General features: G+C 38.8%; 1 protein-coding gene across 2 annotated transcripts; it reads left to right on the top strand.

The window, feature by feature from the left end:
• Window positions 1-285: 285 nt before the first annotated feature.
• On the top strand, window positions 286-26,252 carry LOC307159230 (serine protease FAM111A-like). Of its 2 annotated transcripts, XM_079872475.1 has the most exons (6): window positions 286-313; window positions 484-566; window positions 2,021-2,090; window positions 2,176-2,238; window positions 23,570-23,632; window positions 23,739-26,248. In XM_079872475.1, exons 3-6 carry the CDS (start codon window positions 2,028-2,030, stop codon window positions 25,527-25,529), a joined length of 1,980 nt encoding a protein of 659 aa, XP_079728601.1. In that variant the 5' UTR covers window positions 286-313; window positions 484-566; window positions 2,021-2,027; the 3' UTR covers window positions 25,530-26,248. The 2 variants fall into 2 exon arrangements, with proteins under 2 accessions (XP_079728601.1, XP_079728600.1); XM_079872474.1 differs by lacking the exons at window positions 286-313; window positions 484-566 and adding an exon at window positions 1,570-1,896 and having other exon boundaries at window positions 23,739-26,252.

Genomic DNA, 26,252 nt, shown 5'->3' with positions numbered 1-26,252 from the left:
TAACTGTAATAATTATGTCTAAATAAATGATATCTATTTCTATTCTAATTATAGGCCTATTTATTATCTATATTTATACATTCGTTTATCTATTATCTGAATCACTAACATTCGCCTATGATGATCATGATCTCATCGGCGCTTATCCCTGCCACATTGTGCAGGTAAAGAGTGTTTCATCATAATTTATAATAGGGCTACTTTCGATTACCTGTTGACTAGGCTACTGGGCGTGGAAGGAAGAGCACGTACAATTGATATCAGAGACCCGGGCGGAAGTTAACCATACAGATACTCTTTTAACTTGGACAAGGTAGGCTACGTTTTCCTGATTTACATCTTAAACGGAAAAGTGAGGGATATAATTATTTGGAATATAACTAAGTCTTTGGATAGCCTACTAAATGTAGCAACTAATTTCTTGTTTTCTACGTAAAAATGCTTGGCTTTGATAGTAAATTCATCTTGTTCACCACCATCCAGGCACATTCGCAGGTCTTCAGTGAGTTTCGATTCCGTTTACCCGACGTGGACTGATTGACGGATCGACAAGAGAAAGAAATAAAGTAGGCTACGTAGGGGAGAGCGGGGCACAAAGTAACGCTTTTTGACTTTCTCAGTTTGTGTAAATCTACTTATGGTTCAGAGTATTTATTTTTTCCCACATTAATTTCCCACATGTCTAGGCTACTACAATTATGTGGTTTTGTTTTATTAATAGGCTACAGTATAAACTTTGGAAGTGAAATGTGACAACATGCCCCATAGATCGGGTACATTGTAACATGTGAGGGGCACATTGTAACATAACATATGACAGCTTAAAATGTTATCTGATCTAATAAAAAAAATATACAAAACAAACTAAAATATTTTCTAAATAAAATACAATTAAAAATCTTTTCATATAAAATAATGGCAATTTTTAATAATTAAATATAAACTCATTTTTGAGTTTTGACTACGAACACAGGAAAACACAGCTATACAACATAGTTCAAAACAAATAAATAATTAGTAATTTCTGAACATTGACTCTCAGTCTTTATTCACCTTTTTCTCACGTTTTCTCAATAAAATTAATAAAAGTATAGAATATAATAGCATATTTCTAATAGGGGCACATTGTAACGCAGTGTTACAACATGCCCCCGCCTGCACAACTGCTAGTGTCTTCTGCTGGTTAGCGAAGCATTAAATAACTATCTCAACTGTTAAATAACATCTTGGAGATTAAAATAATATCAGATTTTTCTTATTTTAAATAAACACAAAAAATAGAGATGAAAAATTAACTTAAGTAAGAAATTTACTAGTAAATACACAAAGTTTCGTCATCCAAGCATGTGCGGAAGTATTTAAAACAAGCGTGTTACTACTAGCCCCGCGTGCGATATTTTTTCCCCAGGATGGTAGGGGAAGACTCATGAATATTAATTAGGGAAGTCATCACTGATTGGTCTGATGACCTACCCCAACCCCACCCCTAAACCTACCCGCCACTGGGGGTCTGATGATCTACCCCTAACCCCGCCCTAAACCTACCCGTCACTGGGGTTAAGACCAATCAGTGATGACTTCCCTAATTAATATTCATGAGTCTTCCCCTACCATCCTGGGAAAAAAAATATCGCGCCTCGCGTTAGGTTGTGCCCCGCGCTCCCCTACTAACACTTTCATGCTTCAGACTAATTGTGCAACAATAAACAAGGTAAACCTTTTCCAAACACAATATTAAATTATTACCGTTTCTATCGATCGATCGTTGTACGTTTTTGTCACAAAATTACTTTTAAGTCTCACCAAAGCAAAAATAAAAGACAAATGAGTTGACAGAAACAATTAATGTCAGCAGAAGGTTATGTCAGCAGAAGGTTATCACAAGACTGTTTTAAGGTAGGCTAATACTAATTTAAGAATAATAGTGACTATCACAAATGTGAAGGTTAATTTGTTAAAAGAAATAAGTTATGCAAGTTAAACATATTTCTCAGCTCTTCTTCATTTATCCTGTTCAAAGACACAGAATGGACAAAAACATGCCTCAAGAACCACCCAACAAAGAACTGAAGCAGACCGACCAGAGTCCTGTAAGTGAATCTTCTCATTCTCTCTGTTTAGACACTGCTTTGGGTTTAGGCTTAGTTGGAATGGAAATGTTTTTGTCTCTTTCAGGAAAAGCAGACTGCCAGAGACAGTGAATCAGGGGAGACGTCACAAGCTAGTGACAATGTTCAGGTAAGGACATGATATTTGTTGCTTGTTTTATGGTGCTTAGGTCTACAAAACAAAAAGCTATTGGTAACTGAGAGTTATCATTATCATTCAACATTCAAATATAAAATCACCAATTATACTTTTAAAAAAAATGTAATCAGTAGCTAAATCCAAATGTCACCATATGAAATTTTTCTGAAATTCTCAAAGCCACAAATAAAGAAAATAGGATTGATAGAGTACTTAATATTTTTTTGTACAACAGCAAAATGTAGCCTAACAATGGCACTTTTAAAACAATTTTATCTTAGAACAAGAAAATAATGGGGAAATCACTGATCTACATAGAATGACTGGATAGCTCATGATATTATTAATAGTGAATGCTAAAGACCTATATTTTTGTGAATTGGTGAATATTCAGGTGAATATTGTTTCATGGCCACGAATTAATAATACCTCAGCACGTTTTACTATATTGTGGCCACGTTGTAATTCATTACATCAAAATGATGGATGGAATTAAACTTGTTTATAGATCAGTTGTTTGTTCAAATAAAGTGTTTGATTAGTTAGCAAGTACATGTTCAGGAAATGCATAATACAAATTGTATGGATTAATGTAGGTAACGGCAAACGGACTCTGCAAGAAGCTCTTTTGAAGCTGTCAAATCAAATGGTAAATGGACTGCATTTATTTGGTAAATGGACTGCATTTATATAGGCCACCAAAGCGCTTTACAATATTGCCTCACATTCACCCATTCACTCACTCATTCATACACCGACGGGGGTGTCAGCCATGCAAGGCGATCCAGCTCGTCGGGAGCAGCTGGGGTTAGGTGTCTTGCTCAAGGACACCTCGACACTTGGTCAGGTGGAACCGGGGATTGAACCACCAACCTTCCGGTTTGTAGACAATCTACATGAACCACTGAGCCACTGCCGCCCCTAAATGGTGTCGCTATTGGACACTTAATTGTGATTATTGCTGCTGAGGTTTCTTATAGGTGACTGTTGACTGTTTTATCGTTTTTGTTTGGGGGTTTTTTTCTCGTTTTTTTTTTTAAGAAGCATTACTCTTGCCTCGGAGAAAACAACACGGTAATAGCGACAATTCTGCATATAAATTACTACTTACAGGGCTTGATTTACAACCTGTGGGCAGTTTTTCTACATCCTTTTGTGAACGTCGTTTTACACTTGTATGCTGCACAGCGGGTCATCTTAAAAGTGCCGTCTACCAATCTCTGTACAACCCTTTTACTGTATAACAGCCGTTGGAGCCCTCTGCTGGTAGGGAATCGTAAGATGGCTGCTCGAACACTTCCGGTGGCTTCACTGCCTCAAGGAATGTCTAATAAGGCGAGAAGTTCCACTCTCACTACACTTCCGGCTTTTGAACTGGTTGCAGTTCCACTCTGATTCCATTTGAGGGCGCTCACAGGACAGGTGCAGAATGAATGGAGGTCTATGGCGCTATACCCCTCAAAATCCACTTCTCTCAGGATATAATTTTTTGTCTAGTAATTTGAATGTTGTATTCGAAAGGAGATGCAAAGAAATTACACATTGCTGGGTGTTAGATTTTTTAGTCACTTATTTGCTTTAAAAAGTCTTTTAAAATGTCAATGACGTCATACACATCGTACGACCAGAGAAACATCGACAACACAGCTGACACAGGTAAATACACTAGAAGAGTTTTTGTTTTGTTGGTTTCTGGTCCCGATTCGGATGCCACGATGCCATCAATCGGTATCTCTGGTCGTAATCAGTCCTTCACTGACCAATCAGCGTTCATTAGCAGAATGCTAGCGTGTTACGGACAACAACTCAACCTGTAAGAAATCGAAAGGACATAAGTACTCGTTCATTCAACTTTCGACCTATAACCCATGTTTAACTTGCAAAACCTACAATCAAATCTGAGATTTCTCAACGGCAATCGGGTGAAAGAGACAAATTTAGCCGTCTAGCTCCATTTATTTTGCACTCCTGGGTGATCGCCCCCAGTGGAACTCTGGTGGAACTACAACCAAAATTCGGTACAATAGGACTTAATAGGGAGTGGCCAGGCCATACCTGTCAAGTATCCCGTTTTGGCCGGGAAAGTCCCATATTTTACCCTTCTTTCCCGCCGTCCTCCCGTATTAGTATTTTCCGGTAAATCTCCCGGTTTTTAACCTGCGTTATTAAAAAATAAGGCTACCCCGGGCCTGGGCGGAGTAAAAAACAAAACAAAAAAACATTCCTAATCTGAGTCTGTCAGTAGCCTCGCGATAACTGCCACCTGCAGTAGCCTACTACAGGTACTGTAGGTGGCAGTTGTCGCGAGGTTAGTGTGTGAGGTCAGATGATGAGTGACAACCCTTACAGTCTATGGTGACAATGCGGGAAAAAACAGAAAAAAAAAACAGAGACGGATGATGGACGCTACTACAGAGACGGAAGGCACGCACAGTATTTGTAGTGTTCTCTGTACCTATTGTCCTGTGCATTGTTCATAATAAAGTAAAGTAAAAAAAAAAAAAAAGACAGAATTGGGCACTCCTGCCAAAAAACCAAAACCCTCATGTAAATACCGCGAATACAAAGTCTGCAACAAATTTGTACAATAACTCACTAAAAGAGTAAAGAAAAGTTATGTGAAATGAAAAGAAAAACTGTAAAAGAAAAGCAATATGAAATGAAAAGAACGTGTGGAATGAAAATAAAATGTAAATGTAAAGACAAGCAATGATAAATGAACAGAAAAAATGCATGAATGTGTGTGTGTGGGGGGGTTGCGGCATTCGGCGCAGTAATATCTTCACTAGATTTTTAGATTTTTCACGAGTGAAGATATTACTGCGCCGAAGTCGAAGTGCTTCCAAGCACTTGCTATGGTATTCCGCCATACAATATAGTTATCCATTTTACACGCTTAGAAAAGCGCAATGTTTTGTTTTGTGTCACCGTCCTAGGTCGAGTTACACTACGCGAGTAACTGTATTTAAATAGGGAAAACGTGGAGGTGTTTGGTAGCTTCTCTGCTTGGCACATATTGAATGAACTGGGCTAACAAAGTTTCACGGCAAGACAGAGCAATTTAGTGCACGCACTGAGACGAGAGAGGTATGTATCAACTCGTCTTAGTTAAAGGGATAGTTCACTTTGAAATTAATTTTTGGTATGTTTTAGCTTACCTCAAGGGCATCCAAGATGTAGGTGTCTTTGTTTCCGCAGTAGTTTCAATTTTGATATTTTTAGGTCAAACCGTTCTTGTCTGTCAGTCATGTAATGCAGGTCTGTGGTCACTGTCTCAAAACACAAGCACAGAGTCCAAATTAAAACAATTCCCCATCGTCCAAATGAAACAATTCCCCATCATAAGTACACATTGATGGCCTAAGACACGAAACGAGCGGTTTGTGTGAGAAAACGAACAGTATTTATATCGTTGTTATCTCTTGAAAACAGCACACGTCCAAGTGATCTGACGGCGCGGGCGGGTATAGATATATACATAGATGTCGCCTTGGCTACTGCAGTTCATTGGAACGAAACCGTAGCCAAGCGACATCTAGTGTATACATCTATAACCGCCCGCGGGCGGTTATACATGTATACACTAGATGTCGCCTTCGCTACTGCAGTTCATTGGAATGAAACCGTAGCCAAGGCGACATCTTTGTATATATCTATACCCGCCCGCGCCGTCAGATCATTTGGACGTGTGCTGTTTTCAAGAGATAACAACGATATAAATACTGTTCGTTTTCTCACACAAACCGCTCGTTTCGTGTCTTAGGCCATCAATGTGTACTTATGATGGGGAATTGTTTCATTTGGACGATGGGGAATTGTTTTAATTTGGACTCTGTGCTTGTGTTTTGAGACAGTGACCACAGACCTGCATTATATGACTGACAGACAAGAACGGTTTGACCTAAAAATATCAAAATTGAAACTACTGCGGAAACAAAGACACCTACATCTTCGATGCCCTTGAGGTAAGCTAAAACATATCAAAAATTAATTTCAAAGTGAACTATCCCTTTAAGGGAATAACATAGTTTAATATGAAAAAACGGTGGAGTATCCCTTTAAGAGACGATCTAGTGCTGAAATGTGTTTTTTAAAAGTGCTCATTGCCGCTGCGATCAGTGGCGTGGATACAGTGTTTTCTCTTGTGGCTTGCGAACACCGCACTGTCTTCACTCGGACGCTTCAATCTGTTGCGGAGACGTTCCGGTGAAATCACAAAATATAATGCACACTTGTGTAAACGTGTCCCTGCTTGATATACAACCACTGATGAGCATAATCTGTTTTGATGAAAAAAACAACAACTGTACGAATGCGGATTAGAACCCAAAACCTCTGACACGCTTGACGAAAGTTCAAGTTCAGCAGGTATGGAGCTAGAACTGTCTTTATTAAATGCGAGAAAATAAATGATCTGAGAGAAAAAAGAATATGGTTTTAATACCAATAGCAAAAAATAATACTTGAGACTAAAAAAAGTTTTGAGAGAAAGTATTGTAGCAACACTAGCTCAAATAAGGGGATATATTTTAATAACTGAACATGAATATGATCGCGTGTCGCGTGCCGCATTTCTGTCGCATACAGGTTAAAAGCAAGCAGCCTCCCCGTCTCTCTCTTGAAACCGACACGGAAGTGAGTTAAACTGCAATTCATTGACTGGCCGCTTGAGGCTGGCTGCAGAAGTGAGTCAAATCTGTATTTCCCCCATGTTAAAATTACCAACTTTACAGCAGAAAAAAACATGTTTACAGCCTGGTTCTCTCTGTGGCTTTGGTCTATACAGCTAATTTTGCCCTTCATAACAACTGTGAGGGGGGTGATTTTTTTTATAACTCATCCGTTTAGTTGATTAATATTTAAAGTTCTGCATAATTAAGGGTGTGTCCACTTTTAAGTGTCAGGTGGATTCCCGCTGATGTCAATGCTAGCCGTTTGCCTGCTGTTACTAGCCGTCACTTCACCTCAGCAAATTTTAGCTGCTGAACTTGCCATCTCTGCAGTGTTCATGCTTTTTTCGGGATTATTTCATACAATTTAATACACCCATTACTTCGCCCACGGCTTAGGATTCCGTCGTTGTCGTCGAGTATCGTTCGAGAGAACAACCAGCGCTGTATTTCAGTTGTTTTCCTCTGTGAACATGCACTAATGGATATCTGACAATTTCGTTGCTTTTTGGAGTTTTCAGATTTAAAAACGTCTATAAAGGCTTGTTCGTTCTGCTCTCACAGAACAGGCGCTTTCTCCGTCCATGCAATAAATGCACATCCTTGAATGAGCGTGGATTTCTAGCGCATTTACTTGAACTTCATAGGTAATATATCTATGGTTTAACCCATTTGAGAGGCGGCCAAATTCAGAATTTAAAATGGACTGAATAAGCTCTCCACAAACTTGACGAGCGATGCCGCGCTGACGGACCATAGACTAAAAAAAAGAGTGACTGACATGTAACTGTTATGCACATAAATCACTGTCACACACACACTCTCTCAGAGTAGTTACTGCATCATACATGTTCAACTAGCAGAATAGTACAGAATCACGATACACAGTCTCACTTGTAGCCATGTCTTTTAATAATATTTCAAAGGGCAAAAACAGGAACTTTTAATTGGCTTTACATCATCAACTGTCACTTTAGCGCGAGGCCCTGTGCAGTCGCGACTTGGTACTTTCCATAGGGTACTTTCAGTAGCATATAGCATTACCTCCCAAGCCTGAGCTAACTCGATCACGTTGAGCGGTGAGCGTGGTTTCAGATAGCCAGGCTCCTCCTCCCACGCCCCGCCTCTTTGCCCATTTTCTGTTATCCGAGAGTGACGCAAGGTGACGCGAGGCCAAGATGGCGACGGCCGACTCCGCCCACTTTAGGCTTCAAAAATGCTCTTCAGAAACCTACGGGTGACGTCACGGACACTACGTCCATATTTTTTTACAGTCTATGGTTAAAAGACCCAAAAAGGGAATTCTTTTGCCAATGTATCTGTATAGAAAGATAATTAAATACAACGAATTATAATTAATTATCAATACAGGTAGGCAAAAATAGATCAATTGTATATATCAGTAATTAATTACAACAAATTATAATTTAATCATTAATATATGAAAACAGATCAATGGTATATGAATAATCAATCACAACGAATTATAATTAACCATTAATATACTGTTGTAAAGTTTTTCTTTCTTCAAAGCAGAGACCAGGAGACTTGAGATGGATCTTATAAGCAGAAGAGATTTATTCTTCCAAGTAGTCTGTAGTTCATCATCATCATCAAGACTAACTCAAGAGAGTTGCCTTGCAAATTTATATACATTTAGGGGGAGGGATTTACATTGAGGTTGAACAAAGCATGCAAATTAGGTATACAGGTTAAGGTAACACTCTAGACTGTGAGGGTCTGGCCAATCCTAATTCAATCAGCATAAGGCTCCAAGAGCCATTTGGGTAATCATTCGTGTGCTAATCCCATCAGTCTGAGTGAAACTGGGGCTCGAAGAGCCATTAAAGAAAACAGGAATTTCAACTTTGCTGAGATCTTAACCTTAAAAGCTAAAATCAGTATTCTTCACTGTGATGTTATGTAAGAAAGCATATCTGAAAACATATTCTTAAATTTTAACCCTTCAGTCCCCTCTTTGAGAGTTCTTAAAATAACTCTCACAAAATACAAATTTAAACACATAAAGTTCATTCTTGTAACTGGTGTAAGTTACAGGCACATATAACTTGCTCTGTGTTGTTCATCTGTAATTGCATGCTGACACAGAAACAAACATGCAATTTAGGGTCCGTGAATTTTCTGCGTTGTGTATTTTTCATTTTCTTTTGTGATAGTTTGTTCAGCAGTGGGTCTGGTTGTCTTCTTGAGGTTGGGGCTTCATACGCAGATGAGACGGTCGTTGCATATGGATCTTGAAAAAAGCCATCAAGTTTTATCTGCACACTGTAAGACAGAAAACAGAAAAACAGAAAAACAGAGAGCAGTATTTCTTCAAAACACTACGGTTGTAGCAGTTTAAACACTATGGTTCTATCGTTTTCAGAGTCTACTGTTGTCGTTTCATTCTTTCCCTATTTCTTAATTTATTTGACACCTATGGACCAGTGAGGTAAGGATGGACTAAATCGGGAAAGGCCTATGAGGTAGTGTCTTCACCCTGGGTTCACCCCCGAACGCATGTTGTGTTCAGTTCTTCCAGGGCACCTCACTTGTCCGTGTCCTATTCTGTCCCTGTTGTGTGCACACTGTACAGTGTGTGAGAAAAATTGGCACATTTCCATTCTCCAGTGAAACATCAGTCCTAATAAACATCATTAACAGAGGATGGTTGTCTAACTGCAATATTCTGTGGTATAACATTTTAAGGCTGTGAGTATACTGAATGTCCCACAAACAAAGGCTGTGACAGTCAATAAGTCTTTCATCTTTGTTGTAAGTTACTGGGGAGATTAAGCAATCACAGCCTAAATGGTTAACACCGCATCAAGTTGCCCCACCAGTTTAACGAGGAGGGGAGGGGCTGCTTCAGAATATCAAGCAGGCTAAGCAGAAGCTGGTTAACCTTGTTAACTTGTCTTAAGTTATTTTTGTTTTTTCTACATTCTTTTCCAAAATGTCCATGCTTGCCACAGTAAGAACAACTGGCTTCTCTAGGACTTTTGCGTTTCTTTGGCTTCTCTGAGTTGACCTTAACAGAAACTGCTGCAATTCTTACTCTCTCTTTGACATCAGAATCTCTTTCCCAAATCGCTAAACTTTCTAGGTTACTTCTGAGAGTTCTTTTAGCCCACGTAATATCTAGGAATGGCAAGGCTGTTCTGTACTCAGCTACAAGACCATCTGCCCAAATTCGGATTAGAGCTCCTTTGTCAGCTAACACACTTTCGGAATCATCCACTATTCCACTGTACACTGCAGCTACCTGACAGAACCTCTCAGTATATTCACTCACAGTTTCTTCTTTCTCTTGTACACAGCTAGTAACTCTTGACCAATCGATTTTCGGTCCTAAGATATTCTTTAGGATTTTCAAAACACCTTCTCTCAAATCGCCTTTACTGACAGGTTGCAGTTCGGAAGTAACAGCAGACTCAAAATTGTTGAATTCAGATTCAGTTAGAATTTGTGACATTAGTAGGGCCCTATAAAATCCGTTTTATTTTTTCCCAAATTCCGTTTTATTTTTTCCCAAATTCCGTTTTTTCCGTTTTAATTTTTGCAAATTCCGTTTTTTCCGTTTTAATTTTTGGGAATTCAGTTTTTTTTTTACCCTTTACTGTTATTTTTGTCGTAAAAAGAGTGTTTTTAATGTTAATGATTAAAATGTACACAAATAAAATAGGAATGACCCTAAATTTATTGAGGTAACAAACAAAATTCTCATTTTAAGAGGTGTTAAAAATGGTTTGGTTTGTTTACATTAGTGAATGTATTAGGCTACTAACATGAACCACGAGCAATACATTTGTTACTGTATTTATTAATCTTTGTTAATTTTAGTTAACCCTAACCCTGTATTTTTATTATGTTACTTCACACAGTGCATTAAGCTAACTAATGTTAACAAATACAACTTTTCATTTAAATAATGTAGGCTACTAAATGGTGAAATTAACATTAATAAAGATTAATAAATGCTGTAGAAGTGCAGTTTATTAATAGTTAATGAGTTTAATAAATGGAACCTTATTGTAAAGTGTTACCGATTTTGTTATACACCGAACCGATTCAGTGTTGGACAGATCAGTTGTTTTAACTATTCATTAAAATGAATCGGTTCAAAGGAGTCATTAGTTCGCGAATCGGACGTATCATTAGCAGACTTGTGCGCGTTGTGTGATTATCCCGGCAGTTAGGATATCGCACAAGATTTGTCAACACAGTAAACATTTCATCATTGGATAGGTTTTGTTTAGTTTATTGAAAGTGTTTTTATGTCAGCTGAATGGGCGGAACGCTTTTCAGAGAAGAAGGCAAGGTAAAAAGTTTTTTTTTGCACAATTCACACCCAGCGGTAGCCTAATTCAGGAAAAAAATATCCGAATGCTCCACGTGAAACTTCGTTCTTCCGATCTTTTACCATTGTGTCAATTCTCAATTGATTAGATTAATAAGCGCGAGGGAGTGAGAGAGAGAGCAAGACAGTTTGAAGACGCGCGCGCGACCGGGCCTCTCTCTCTGCTCGTTCTTTCAGTAATATGCGATTTTCCTCAGACATACGTTTTTCTCCCACACAAAAACAGAATTTTATTCCAAATATGTAAAATTCCGCGAAATTCCGTGTTGACACTAGATTCCGCGTTAATTTGCCAATTCCGCGATTCCGTCCGCGATTCCGTGATCGCGGAAATTATAGGGCCCTACATTAGCTGTGTAACTTCCGGCAACGACATGTCGTAAAGATGCATTTTACTGAACAATGCTCTCCTAAACTCAGAAAAATTTCTTTGCACTGATGGCAAACTTTCAGCAATTCTCTCAATATCTTTCGGACGTAAAGATGTTTTGACTGCTTGTGGCTGCAATATGGGGGTTGCAAATGGAACTGTATCAACACCTTTTCCCTGAGGCTTTTGTCTAGCTACGCACACTTCAACTGCATTTACATCTACATTTACATCTGCATTGACATTATCCTCTATACTATCAAAAGACTGTAAATCAGGATAGCTTTCATCTGACTGTTGGTCTTCTAAATCACATTTGGTTGAGGCTTTGTTATGGCCCACCTTTGTCTTGAGACAGGACATGTGAGTCTGCAATTGTTTGTTCTGATCGTTTAACGTAGCAATACAACGAGCTTGTTCTTGTGCAATGGATAAGCTAAATTCTCGATGACAACAGATAATGGCTTTCATATCGTTCTTGCGAATACTTGCTCCTAGTACCTTCTTACAATCTTCAATTGACCAAACTTTGACTGCATCAATGCCAAATTTCTTTGTTAAATTCAATCTGACTTTCTCAGTCACGATTGTGTCCATGTGCTCTGATAACAAAGACTTAAACTCATTGTCTGTCCACAACGGTGTAGCTCGTCCAGCTTTTTCAGTTGTGGAAATCAGCCTAGCATTCCTTCTAACCATTTTGTGACTTTCTGTTACCACAAAACAAACACTAAAAAAAAAAAACCTTCTCTCTACTGTCTTGCAAACAGAGGGTACAATCTTATTAGCACATGAGGCTAAATCTTCTCTAGCTTACAAAGGTACAAACAATATTAACATGTAACTGTTAATCTTCCCTGCCAACAACAGAGGATCAATTTCATCTCTAAAAGAAAAACTTTTTAGAGGCTTATCTTTAGTTAACCAAACTCTACAGCTGTTTGTTAACTACTTCTCTGAACGGCGCAGAGGAAAACATTTGTTCTGGTCTGCATTGGTTCTTTGAAATGGAGTGAAACTCACCGAATCGTTGGTTGTACAGAAAACATTCGTCTGGAACTCAGTCAGCTTTGTTGAGATCTTTGAGCTTGAAGTTTCAAGATTCAGTCTGGGACTCAGTCAGCTTTGTTGAGATCTTTTTGGAGCTTGAAGTTTTCAATCTGGAGGAAGCTGGAAAGATTCAGTCTGGCAATCTTTGTCAGATCTTTTGTTTGTCAGAAGTTTCAAGATTCAGTTCTTTGAGCTTAAAATTCTTTGAGTTTCCTTCTTCTCCATCCGGGTCACACGGCACCATCTGTTGTAAAGTTTTTCTTTCTTCAAAGCAGAGACCAGGAGACTTGAGATGGATCTTATAAGCAGAAGAGATTTATTCTTCCAAGTAGTCTGTAGTTCATCATCATCATCATCATCATCAAGACTAACTCAAGAGAGTTGCCTTGCAAATTTATATACATTTAGGGGGAGGGATTTACATTGAGGTTGAACAAAGCATGCAAATTAGGTATACAGGTTAAGGTAACACTCTAGACTGAGAGGGTCTGGCCAATCCTAATTCAATCAGCATAAGGCTCCAAGAGCCATTTGGGTAATCATTCGTGTGCTAATCCCATCAGTCTGAGTGAAACTGGGGCTCGAAGAGCCATTAAAGAAAACAGGAATTTCAACTTTGCTGAGATCTTAACCTTAAAAGCTAAAATCAGTATTCTTCACTGTGATGTTATGTAAGGAAGCATATCTGAAAACATATTCTTAAATTTTAACCCTTCAATACCAATAGTCTAGAATAGATCAATTCTCAGGATAACCTTTAATAGAATTAATTTGTTATCGAATAATCTGTTCGTCCAGCAAACGGATCGCACAATCTTTTTACCAACCCTCAAGAAAAGTTATCCTTTTATAGACTCTCACAAAAAGGCTATTTTTCTGGCCACGAAAAATAACTTCTCTGTTCTATAAAACTAATTAAAGTATTAACAAAGGTAAAGCTTGTAGCTTAGATCGAATTAACATTTAAGGGACTTCGTAATGTGAGCAGCAGACAGAAGCAATTAGGTATATATGGTTTTAATAAATGAAACTACCAATACAGAATACACACGGAATAAATGTATATACAGAGTACAACCAGTAAAACAATACAAGACAAACGAATAACGAATGAGAGTGAGAGAGAGAGTGAGAGGGAATGAGAGAGTGAGAGAGGATGAGCGAGAGGAAGTGAATGCAAAATGTCAGGATGACAATTTTCACAGTTAACTCGTCTTGAGAGACACCAAGATAACAATGCCCAAAAGCAAACACAGCCTTAGATTTCACATGAAATTTATACTTGCATTAGAGTCTCGGTGTGACTGCGGAAGCAGCGCACGTGTGTCCTTTTTGGAGCTTGGGCGTTCTTCTCGTAACGTTACTTCTGGAGCAAACGGAGTTCGCGGTAAGTTTAAAAAGTCTACTCAAAGTTAAAGTTGCCGGCTGTTCACTTCACTGAACGTAGGACAAGTCCGAACACGAAAATAAAGACAAAGATTAAAGAAAAGAAAAGAAAAACGTAGTAATTCCTTAAGGAGTTGTGGGACAGGAAACCTCTCACTGACGAAGTGCCAGGAGAAACTTTCTGGTTCAGTCTCTTATGGAGAGTCTTAGTTTACGCCTACTTCGCGTACGTGGACCAATCACCTTCCAGAGATTTTCGAGCGGGGAGATTTCCTTTGTCCTGTCGGACGGTTCATTTGCATAGTTTATGACGGTGTCAGAATTCATAATTTCTAATCCAGAAAGATGGTACACACAGAATAATGCATTTTACTGTAATCTCCTATATATGAGTGGCTCAGTCAAACTGAGACGGTTAAAGGGATACCAAGAACGGCAAGAAAAGGAGGTGGTAATACAAAGTTATATTAGTATGCATGAATAGGAGCATTTATAGTTCACTCATTCAACTAGAAAATCATAAACTATGCTAATATGAACTGGGAAACACACAAAAGTATATTGTATACATATGACATGCTTATATTCTAAGTTAATGTTCAAAGTTCATGTATGTGTGTGCGTAAAGGTGCAGAGAGAGTTCGTAATCTCTCTGAAGCTGGCAAACGTGACTCGCGTGGAATGTCTGCTTTTCCTGGGTAAACTCAGTGGGCCCATAAAAGGTGTCAGAGGGGTAATTTGGCCTAGACTTTCTGGCGTTCAGGCCACAATTTGCATCTGAGAGTCAGGAGGTTAAAAGCTTTAGTAATCTTAGCAAAGAATGTGTTTAGAAGGAATGAATGAAAGAGTCATGATTCTTGTCCATCCGTTACAGTATTTTCTCATAGAACATAAAAAAATATAAATTTGAAATTTTTTAAATCATTTCTGAGAAAAAAAATCTCTCTCAAAATACTTTGAAAAAAACTCTCAAATATATATTTTTTGCTATCAGTGTGAAAACATTTTCTCAAAAAAAAAAGTGTTTCTCTCAAAACGCTTTTCTTTGCTCTCGATGCAATTTCTTGATCTCATGTCAGGATTTTGCTTTCGCTGTGAAAATTGTGTCATGGGCGGGGCCACATTCCTACTGTCTTGTCTTGGGAGTCGAACTGAATCATTACACCATTGTTCGGTTCACCGGCATAGATGTTCTCTGCCTTAGTTGAGCACGGACACTCCAATGTTTGGGTAAGATGATGACACACACAACTCGATGGGTAGCTGGCTGAGCAAGTTCAGCATCACTGAAGATTAAACAGGGGAACGCAAGGAGGGTCCTGGGGTATGCACCCCCGGCCAGAAATTTGTACGTTTAAGTCAAATGCATCATTCTGGTGCACTCTGAGAGCAACATTAAAGCTGCCGTCGGCAACATTTTTTTTTATCATATTCAGTGAAATCGACACTATAATCCGACAGAACAACATAAATAAGGTGGTTTTAGAAAAAAACGAGCTTCTAACTCCACCTGGAGCGTGTTATTTGTTTTGCAAAAATCCACCGCTCCCGGATCATCGGGTCCAATCAGCGCAGGGGGGTGTGAGATCTGACTGTCAATCACAGGTTGTGCACGCGCCACAGATCCCCTCTCCCTCGTGCACGTAACAATATCACATGCACACGACACGCCTGAAGTTCGCCTGAAGATTGCACAAAGCGTGATGGCGGAGAGAAAATCCACTAACAAGCTTCCAATTCCTCGGTTATTGCTATCTATGGGTAGATTAGCCAGGGCAGCCTACCTGTACCTCCGAGTCCATGGTGTTGATCGATGCTGAAGAGACGGACGCGTTCACAGAAAATCAGGTACACACACACTGATGAGCACAACCTCGATGGGTGGGTGCTCGCTGGTAGTGGGGGAGTTGCATAAGAGTTGTAAACATTCAAAATTTTGGCTAAGTCGACCCAATCTGCCAGACTTGCCGACTGCAGCTTTAATATGTTAAATTTATGCTGCTATATTTATAGCATATATTTCACATATGCATAGCCTTCATGTCAACTTATCTGTATTTCCTCCATTTAAATTGCATAGCCTAAGGCAAAGATTTTAGAGCGTATAGTGCTCTATAGTAGCCTGGCTAACGTCAGACCAAGTCTCATTTGAGACTTGGTCTGGGAACCACGTGTTCATTTTCTCGTATTTGAGGCGTGGTTTACGAATGCCCAGAGTCGTTTATTGGGCGCTATGAATGTCTATCAAATGCGCCTGTATGTAGCTCATAGCCAATCGCTTCAATTATACCAGATGACGTATGTAGAGCGACAGAAATTCCACGAGGAAAAAGACGATGGGTCAAAGATTAATTTGTACACGATGGCGTTTAGCGAATATTACCGTTTGTGCAATATAAACATGAGGGTAGAAGGTAACGTCGAGTCTGATGCCATGTTGGATCCATAGATATAAACAAACTGCTTCGGTGTCGTCATCGTCTTGCTGCTCCCTCCCCGTTCTGTGATTGGTTCCCTTTTTCAGGGGAAAATTTGGTCCATGGTGTCCAGACTGCCTAGCAGCGTGAATAAAATCGCGCTACGAGCAAGGCAGTATGGGGAAACCCACGCTAGCTCTATAGCCTACCTATAGTGAGAGATACAGATGCTAAACACATTAATAACAATCATTTTAGGTTATAGTTTAGTTATAGGTTCAAAGAGGAAATGTATCATATTGACCTTAAAACAAAATAGTTTATTCTGAGTCCATGGAGTAAAACTGTACAGGAGGTTGTATATGATGAACTAGGGCTGGGCGATATATCGGATGACATTGTTATGCGCATCTCGTCAGTAAAGCCGGTTCCTTGATTAGTAAATCGCCATCACCTGCTTTCAGAAGGAGCGGCATTTACTACACAGATCCGTAGTTCACTGACAAGCTGAGCCATATCACATTAATTATCGCAGGCGATACGTCCGTGATAATGAAGGGGAAATTGCCCCGGTTGTCAGTGAACTGCGAAACTAGTGAAAACTTCACTTAGGCCGTGTGTCCACCAAAGCGTTATTAGCCAGCTGAAAACGCTAGGCGCTCTGCTAAAAACGCTCAGCTGTGGGCGCTTGAGAGCGTTTTGGCAGCGCAGTGTTTTTTCAGTTGAGACGGTTGAGACCGAGACACTTTGCTTGTTATGATACGGAATATCCACGAAAGTCTTACTAGTATCTCATTTCACACATATTTTGTTTCTGTGTTGATTCTATATTAAAATGTCAATACAATGTAATGTATTTTATCTGGCTCTTGATTTTGTTCTGTTATTATGCTTCTTGTTGTCATCTGTTGACGGTTGGAGCTTTCCTATCAACAGTAGAAACAACTTAAAATACTCAATTTCCGGTCATACAGAAAAGAATAATACATCATTCGCAACTACTTTTATTTGTGTAAACTCACAATAACAAGAAAACTTTGTGCTTTTGTAAAATAAAAGAAAACAATCAGGCGTGCTTTCATGATCTCCGTGAACTGGAGCGCGTCTCAAAAATGAACTGAAACAAAATATAACCTACCTAGGCCTATATAAAGCTTGAAATTTCCACTTTTAAACGAACAAATTTGAATCTAAAGCAAATATCTGATTATGTAATCCGTATGCTAGGTGCATTTCTCTCTAAAGGCTCATCTGCTTTACAGCGGAGATGGATATGTTTGCAGCCGACACTGATTTAGAAAACACTAGTTTATTAATAAACAATTAAAATGCCTCGTTATTTTTTCAGACACATTTTATTTTCATTAGCATATAAATCACTGTAAATCACCTCTCTGTTCCAGAGACATGGCTCTTCTCATTCAGCACTGCGGGAAAAATGTAATTTCCCGGGTTCTAATTAGGCCTTAGAAAACCAGTAAAATCAATTGTTTCCATATTAATTTGTGAATATTTTAAATGTTTAATAAAGGGGCAAAAAGTCATGAACAAAAAATTGAATATACGTCAATGTTTATATATTTTTGCGCAGCATTTGTTGTGTAGCCTACAGTTCAAATTCAAATTTTGGTGTTCAACTTTGCATTTTAAAAATACAACAACCGTTAACTTTTCGTTTTTCAATTACGGGTTAAAAAAGGAAAAAGGAATGGACGCACGGACCTGACTAAGAATCAATTTATATTTAGTTCATACAATGAAGACTATACAAGTGTTTTATTTTTTTTATTTTTTTGCATTTGATTATTCAATTTCGGTGGTATTTCTTACTACATGTTAATAAACTTAAAGTTAATTTAATTTGTTTTTGTTTTTCCATTGTATTTGTCCTATTGTTTGTAATTAGCTTTTTAGTTCCTTTTTTAATATAAAAAATAAAATAAAATTGCCCGCCTTGCTTTAATTACAGAAGACTGTGTGTAATGATTAAAGCTTAAAGGGCATTTGTTTTATAATTGGGTTGACTAAAATGGGAAGAAAAACTAAATAAATGTCAAGGTTCACATTTTATTCAGTAGGATTTTTTTCTTCTTCTAGACCTATTAAACTGTCTACCGCAATCAAATAAGAAAAGTAACAAAAAAACAGTAAACTGCATTAAAATCTATGCACATATCGAATCGAAATTTGATTCAAAATGGATTTTGAATAGAATCGTGACCTCAAGAATCGATTTGAATCAAATAGTGAGGTGCTAAAAGATTCCCACCCCTTGTAACTAACAAGGGGGCGTGGATAAATAGGTTGGTTTCACGTGGTTGCAACAAGTTTTTATTAACATAAGTAAGAAAATAGGTAAACCGGGAAATCAATTACAGAATGACTAACAATTTCTGTCTGACAAACGATGTTAAAATGTCAGACAGAACCAAGCTCAAAATTAATACAAAGGAAAACATAATCAAGCAAAACAGAAAACAAACGGGAGAAAGCAAGTCTCACAACGTCTCTCAGCACTGGAGCTCTCCGAAGCACACTCAACATTCTCAAAACCTAAGCTTATATACAGGTGAACATCATTCTCCTGATGGCCCTGCACAGGTGTACATCATTATCCTGATGAGTCTCCCAGCTAGACGCACCAATTGACAAGAGCAGGAACAACGGAGACTCGTCACACACCCCCCCTAAAAAGAAGAGAGCAAATGGTCTTAATAAAGCAAACAACTCCCATAATTCACTTTGTCCAAGTAGCAATAGTTGGTTCAGCCTGAAATTCTCCCTTATCCAGTCAACTCTCCATCTTTCAGCAACCTGACGCCTAGGAAGCAAAATTAAGAAAGAAACAGAGAGAGCCAAAGTCAGAGAAAATACAAACTTTAAAACATTTAAACCATGTGAACACGGGACAAGGCGTCAGCAATTACAATCTCTACTCCTTTAATATGCCTTATATCCAAAGAGTAACACTAAAGAAACAAACACCACCTCATCCAATTGTTTTTTTCTTATTCGCCGATACTTGATAATTCCGCTGACGGATTGGAGTTGCATCTCCCACATCAATGTTGTGCTCTATTAGACCTGTAGACCTGTGGAGTATCAGAAAACAATGTAACATACTCAGTAGTCAAGTTAATCAAATCAATACACTGTACATTTGTTAGATGACTAAGCCGAAAGTGTAAAGAAATCAATCCTTCCGAACTTTTAAGACGAGCCTGAAAAACACAATCTCCCGGACAGATTTCACCTTCCTCCCCACCTACCAGAGATGGAACCAATTCAACAGTGTCATTATTGACATAAATCTGCAAGCATAACAGGTTTAATAAAAGAATCAGGCATACCAACTTTGTCTTCATTTGTCATAAGGTCATCGAAATCTTTAAAAGCATAATAAGGCTTTAATAAGTTTACGTGACACAATCTCATCTTTTTTTTTTTTTTGATCTGGTTTAATCAAATCATTCAGATCAGAAATCTGCCGAGCAACAGTATATGGTCCAACAAACTTAGCCTAAAACGGTGACCCAACAACAGGCAACAACACTAGTACCTGGTCATCAGGTTGAAACGAACGCAACTCTGTTCAAAGATCAAAAAGTAGCTTCATTTGACCTTGAGATTTGTGCAGAGATACCGTCACTAATTGGTTTGCCTCAAAATCACTAACATATGACAAAACATTTTTCGGTGGATCAGATTTTTCCCAGTCAGCAGATAAAACGGCCAACGGACTTCGCACATCATGTCCAAAAACAAGATCGTTTGGACTGAACCCAGAACTTTCTTGCGCAGCTTCCCGAGCCGCCATCATTAACCAAGGTAGACTAGTTTCCCAGTCCTTACCCACTTGAACACAGTACAACCTCAAAAGAGATTTTAACGTTTGATGAAACCTCTCCAGTGCTCCCTGACTTTGGGCATAATAAGCACTGGAAAGGTTATGTTGAATATGAAGTTGTTTCAACACTTGACCGAACAAATTAGAAGTGAAATTACTTCCCTGATCAGATCGAATAACTTGTGGTATTCCACCGACATAATCTACAACAAGATACTCAAACGGTTGACTAATGGCTGGAACTGGATAAAGTGGAGCAGGTTTCAAAGATTGACTTGGTTTTCCAGTAAGCCAGCATGTGTGATAAGACTTAATGTATTTAGATACATCACGCTTTAGTTTCGGCCAAAAAAAGTGTTTCAAAAGTAACTTGTACGTATTTCCCCCCCCCCATATGGCCAGAAGTATCATGTGCGGTCTGTAACACTAGCTGCCGGAGAGACTGAGGAATCACAATTTGCACCATAGGATCACCAATCGCAAACACTCCCTGTGGCACCCATTTCCGAACAAGTAATCCTTCGTCTAGGTAATACCCAGACGAAAGACTCTCAATTGTGTCATACGAGACAACTCGGTCAAACAATTCAACAAGAGTAGAATCAGTTTTTTGTTTTTCAATCAATTCATCACGTGACACTGACAAAATTGAAGGGATTTCTAGAGATTCACTCACCACCTTCTCAGATCCAGGTTTTACTTCAGCTTGTGATTTACTTATAGATCGTGTTATCACACAAGAAGGCAATATACTTGACGGACAAGTCAAACTCTCATCACCATCTGATTTCAAGATCATCGGGCATGATGTAACCACTAGATGTGGTGAATCATTTCGCCAGACATGATCACCAGCCAAGTCATTCCCCAGAATTATCTGTACCCCTTCCACAGGCAAGCGTTGACTGGATAAGGGAGAATTTCAGGCTGAACCAACTATTGCTACTTGGACAAAGTGAATTATGGGAGTTGTTTGCTTTATTAAGACCATTTGCTCTCTTCTTTTTAGGGGGGGTGTGTGACGAGTCTCCGTTGTTCCTGCTCTTGTCAATTGGTGCGTCTAGCTGGGAGACTCAACAGGATAATGATGTACACCTGTGCAGGGCCATCAGGAGAATGATGTTCACCTGTATATAAGCTTAGGTTTTGAGAATGTTGAGTGTGCTTCGGAGAGCTCCAGTGTTGAGAGACGTTGTGTCTCTCTATGACAGTGTAAACAGGCAAAAAACGCATGCATTCGGATATTTAGAGATCGGTTTCAGGCCTCATTCATATGTGGAAATAAATCGGATATGTGCCAATGTGACTGTCAGGCGGATCGAATTTTTTTGGGTTAAAAATTATCCAAAATAATTTGAGAAAGTACATAACCAGCCAGTGTTCAAAACTATCTGCTTGCCATAGCTCGATTCAAACATGTAATAATGTTTTTCGAGCATGTCTTTGCGTCATTACGTCACATCTGTACACATAAAGAAGGGTTTCGGCTAGTAGGCTATATTGAGTGTGAGGATGTTGGTGGTGGAGTGACAACTGGAGATTCACCCGTTGTAAAACGCGAAAGACTTCTGAGAAAAAAAGACTAACCGGGCCCATGCGAAAACAAGGACAAATATCGGAAGGGCATTAAATGTAGTCACGCAATGCTGATGTTGTAAACATTAACTATTTGAGAATAAAGTATAATTTGCACGGTTTGAGTGATATGATAAGCGATCGTTAGATTTAATCAGCGCGATTTACTGAAATGATTTTTCCCCTTAGTTGGTCAGAACAAAAGTGGATGTTCAGACGACATTTTCCGGTGAAAATTCTTATGTTGGTCATACTTCCAAAAAGTAGAATCTGTGATTGCGAATGCCAGTATCCACACCGGCGCGGTGATTGACAACCGCACATTCTCCTCAAAATATTGGATTCATCCGCGCTGTGCCATGCCGAAGCACAATGCACGTAAAGTTGATAATTCCGCGAATAACTGCAATTGCAGATTTCAAACAGAGATGGCGACAAAGGAAAAATTGCTGACTGCAGCTTTAAAGCAGAACTTGGTAACTTTTTTAACTTAATAAAACTGTCTAGAAATCATTTGGATGGTTAAACAACCTGTTCTGGTGATATTGGTGACTTTCCCCGCCCCCCCCCCCCAGCGTTCCCAGGTGGAAAACCAATCTTGCAACTTGGGGACTACCGTCCCGGCAGCGATATTTTTTTTCCCAGGATGGTAGGGGAAGACTCATGAATATTCATTAGGGAAGTCATCCCTGATTTGTCTTAACCCCAGTGACGGGTAGGTTTAGGGCAGGGTTAGGGGTAGTGCCATCAGACCAATCAGGGATGACTTCCCTAATGAATATTCATGAGTCTTCCCCTACCATCCTGGGAAAAAAAATATTGCGTCCCAGCAAGATAGAAATTGGAAGTCTCGTGAGAAGCGAAAACAAGACCGAGCGCGAAACACGAACTGCTTTACGGCAATTTGACATAAACACAAACGCATGGCATGTATGATGTATTACCAGATTACCCACCTCGGTAGACATAGCTCCACACGATACAGTTGGCTTACTCCGATCATAACAAACGCACATGAGCAGCGGTAGAGAGGGGGAGGAGGCCACCGCAAGTGAGTTTTTTACGGCTGTATTGTGAAATATACGCCTACCACAGCTGTAGGGGGAGCTCGTGGGGAAAACATGCGACAACAAAAGGGAAAATCAGCGAAGAAGTGACTAGAGTTCGCTAGAGTTGCCGAGTTCTGCTTTAATTGGAACACACTGATAAAACCATTAATTATGCTAAATCTGTTTATTCCTTAGGTTTTATGACTAAATGATGATATTCTTATAGAAAACCATTTTTATAGAAATCTTTGTTCTTTCGCAGCGTTTAACTCTCATTGTAGATATAAAGAAAAAAGTCATAGGTGGAATGGTAATAAATCAATAATATTCTGTTTGAACTGTAATAAAATATCACTGATTCCGACTTGTCAAATTATAGCAGATGTTTTTGAGTGTTCTGTACACTGTATTTTCTCAAGGTATATTTGTTTCCCTCTCAGGGTGAAACCTGACATTTGTTTTGCTTTGCGGCATCATATTTGGTGTGATAGATCCGTAACAGTGTATTTACCTGTCCTTTTCATTATTCAAATTACTGTAGAAAGATGTAGACAGTGGTACGCCTGCATTAACTTCACTGTTGTTGACATTTTCCCAGAAAACGACGACTCATTCATTCAAGAAAGAAGTTGAAGAGGGACCCTCAAAAGATCTGCAGCTGGTAGATCACTTTCTGTAACACATGCATAATTAATAATTTATAACATTTTTCAGTTGAATTCACTTGAATGTTTGAGTACATAAATAGTTTTTTTCTCATTTAACAGGAAGCTGAAGAGAAAAAACACAATTTCCGGTTTTGTTTAAAAACTAAGCTATTTTCAGTGGCAGGTAAAACTTCCATGACTGTGCTTGAGGCTCTTTATACAAGCAAAACTTTCAGGGAAGATAAAGACAAAATGAATAACATACTAGAAATACTCATCCAAAGATCCAATAGAAAATATCTTAAAGCTGCTGTGAAGACAGATTTCCCCTGCTGTCTTATTGAAGAAGATGAGATCTTAGACATAAACTTCTTAGAAAATGATGGAAATAGTTCTACAAATCAACAAACCACTGCAGATCCGTCACTCCTCAGTAAAAGAAGTAAACCTGAAACATTAGTCACCTTTTTGGTTGAAAAAGAAGGAGGACCAACTGTGACACGTTTACTGAAGAGCAAAGCTTTGAGGAAAAAGGTTCGTTATGTTTGTGTGTTTGCATTCAAAGGAGAGGAAGTCGAAACTGCTCTTAAACGTGATGGACGATTCAAAGATGTAATTTTCAGGAAACACTGTGCACTTTATGAGTTTGGTACAGAGACAAACCATGAATTTTCATTACCTGTAGACAATCTTGACAGAAAGACTTTCCAGGTAGTTGTTATCAGTGACAACAATGAGCCAGAGAGTCAGGAGGATGCGACTTGTGTCCAAACTGAGCCTAATGAAGCTTCAGATGCTGATGCAGCAGAGAATGCCGGGCCAAGCCAGAATCCCATCAACACTGAGCGAGAAAAACAACAAGATGGAAACACAACAAAGTTGACCAATCCTTCAACTAAGTGGTATGTAGTTAAACCCATGGACAAATCAGAAGAGATTCTGAAAATTCTGCGTGATCAGTTTAAAGATTTACTGAAGACGTTAAAGCAGCGAAAGAAACTAAAGAACGAGTCTGAGATTCTGAAGTTCTTCGAAGAAGAGTATCAAAAAAGTGCTGAGAATTTCTTGGAGGTGAAGAAAGTGAAGCAGCTCATGAAACTCTCTGAACACGTGTGTCAGATTCGAGTGGAGGGATCCGCCAGAGGAACCGGCTTCCAACTCTTTGACAGATTCATCCTCACTAATGCTCATGTTATTGGAGAATTTGACTCTTTCTCCATGAAGCTTTCAAATACATTCACTGCTGTATTTGGATATGAAGATTTGGAAGACCAAAATGAGACCAAGTATGTGCCGATCAAGGAACAGGTTGCAGCGTACTATTATGACAAAGACAACATGGGCAGGTATCTTGACTTTGCTCTTCTTGAACTGAAAGCCACTGTTGAAATGGCTAACGGTCCTGGATTGCTCAGTCAATACATTCATGCCCCCCCTCCTAACAGAGGTCAGATCTGCATTGTGGGACATCCAGGAGCAGGGGTCAAGAAAATGGACCCCTGCTTCATCATTAAGAGAAAGAATCTACAAGAGGCTGCAGATAAACACGTATCTGAGAATCGTGAATTCATTCATGTGATTACACAACAGTGTTTGGCAGAGAAATGGGAAAATCATGACAACAAGATCCATTACGACTCTTGTTTCTTTCACGGATCTTCTGGCTCACCAGCTTTTGATGAACACTGCAAACTGATTGGTGTGCACACTGGTGGATATGTTTACCCAGGAGCAAAACAGCAAATTAAAAGCATTGTGGAATATGCCTATTCCATGCAGCCCATCCTGGAAAGTATCATCACACAGGCCAAGAAAAATAAGAGATCTGACATCCTAAAATTACTCTCTGAATATAAGTCTTTAAATCTTAACTTGGAAGACAATGATGTGAACATGGAAATAGATCCATAAAACCAGGAAGACTGTAGATGAATAATGGGACAGCAGAGTCTTGAGTGGTGCCACTTTATCTACATATATATCATATTCATATATCTTGGGGTATTATGCAGGGATGTTTAATAAACAATTTCATTTAATTGTGTAGAGTTATAAGTTCTGTGCGATCCCTGGATGACTCTATGCAAATGTGTCTATTCATTGTCACTATTATTTTTATTGTCTATTGACTTGATTCTTGTGTAACATGTACAATCTATGTTTAATATGCAATGGAGCGACCAGAAAACTACATCCTGATCTCTGTTAGATTGTATCTGTATGATTCCAAAGAATAAATGACATTCTGTATAATTTCCAGAAATCCTTAATGCTATATTTTAAAGTGATAGACAAAATTATAATGCTGTCATGAATTATTTACCCTCATCATTTCAACCCTGCATGACTTTCTTGAGCAGAAGAAATATATTTTGAGGGGGAAAATAGACAACATGAATAAATAATGACAGAATTGTAATTTTTAGTTAAAGTACCTTTAAAGGGTCAACATTCTTCTTAAATATCTTTGACTGCTCCAGCATTGTTCAATTCTGCGGATGTTTGTAAAAAAAAAAAAAAAAAAAAGGCCTACAGCTGCACATTTACATTGTATATCTCTTTATAAACCTGTTGTGTCTTATTTTTTCTAACCTTGTGCCTTATTTTTGCAATATTAAATAATCATGCTGAACA

Source organism: Squalius cephalus, assembly GCF_949319135.1.
Source record: "Squalius cephalus genome assembly, chromosome: 5".
NCBI classification, from domain to species: domain Eukaryota; kingdom Metazoa; phylum Chordata; class Actinopteri; order Cypriniformes; family Leuciscidae; genus Squalius; species Squalius cephalus.
The sequence above is the reverse complement of the archived record's forward strand: the minus strand, read 5'-3'. Positions and strand labels throughout refer to the sequence as shown.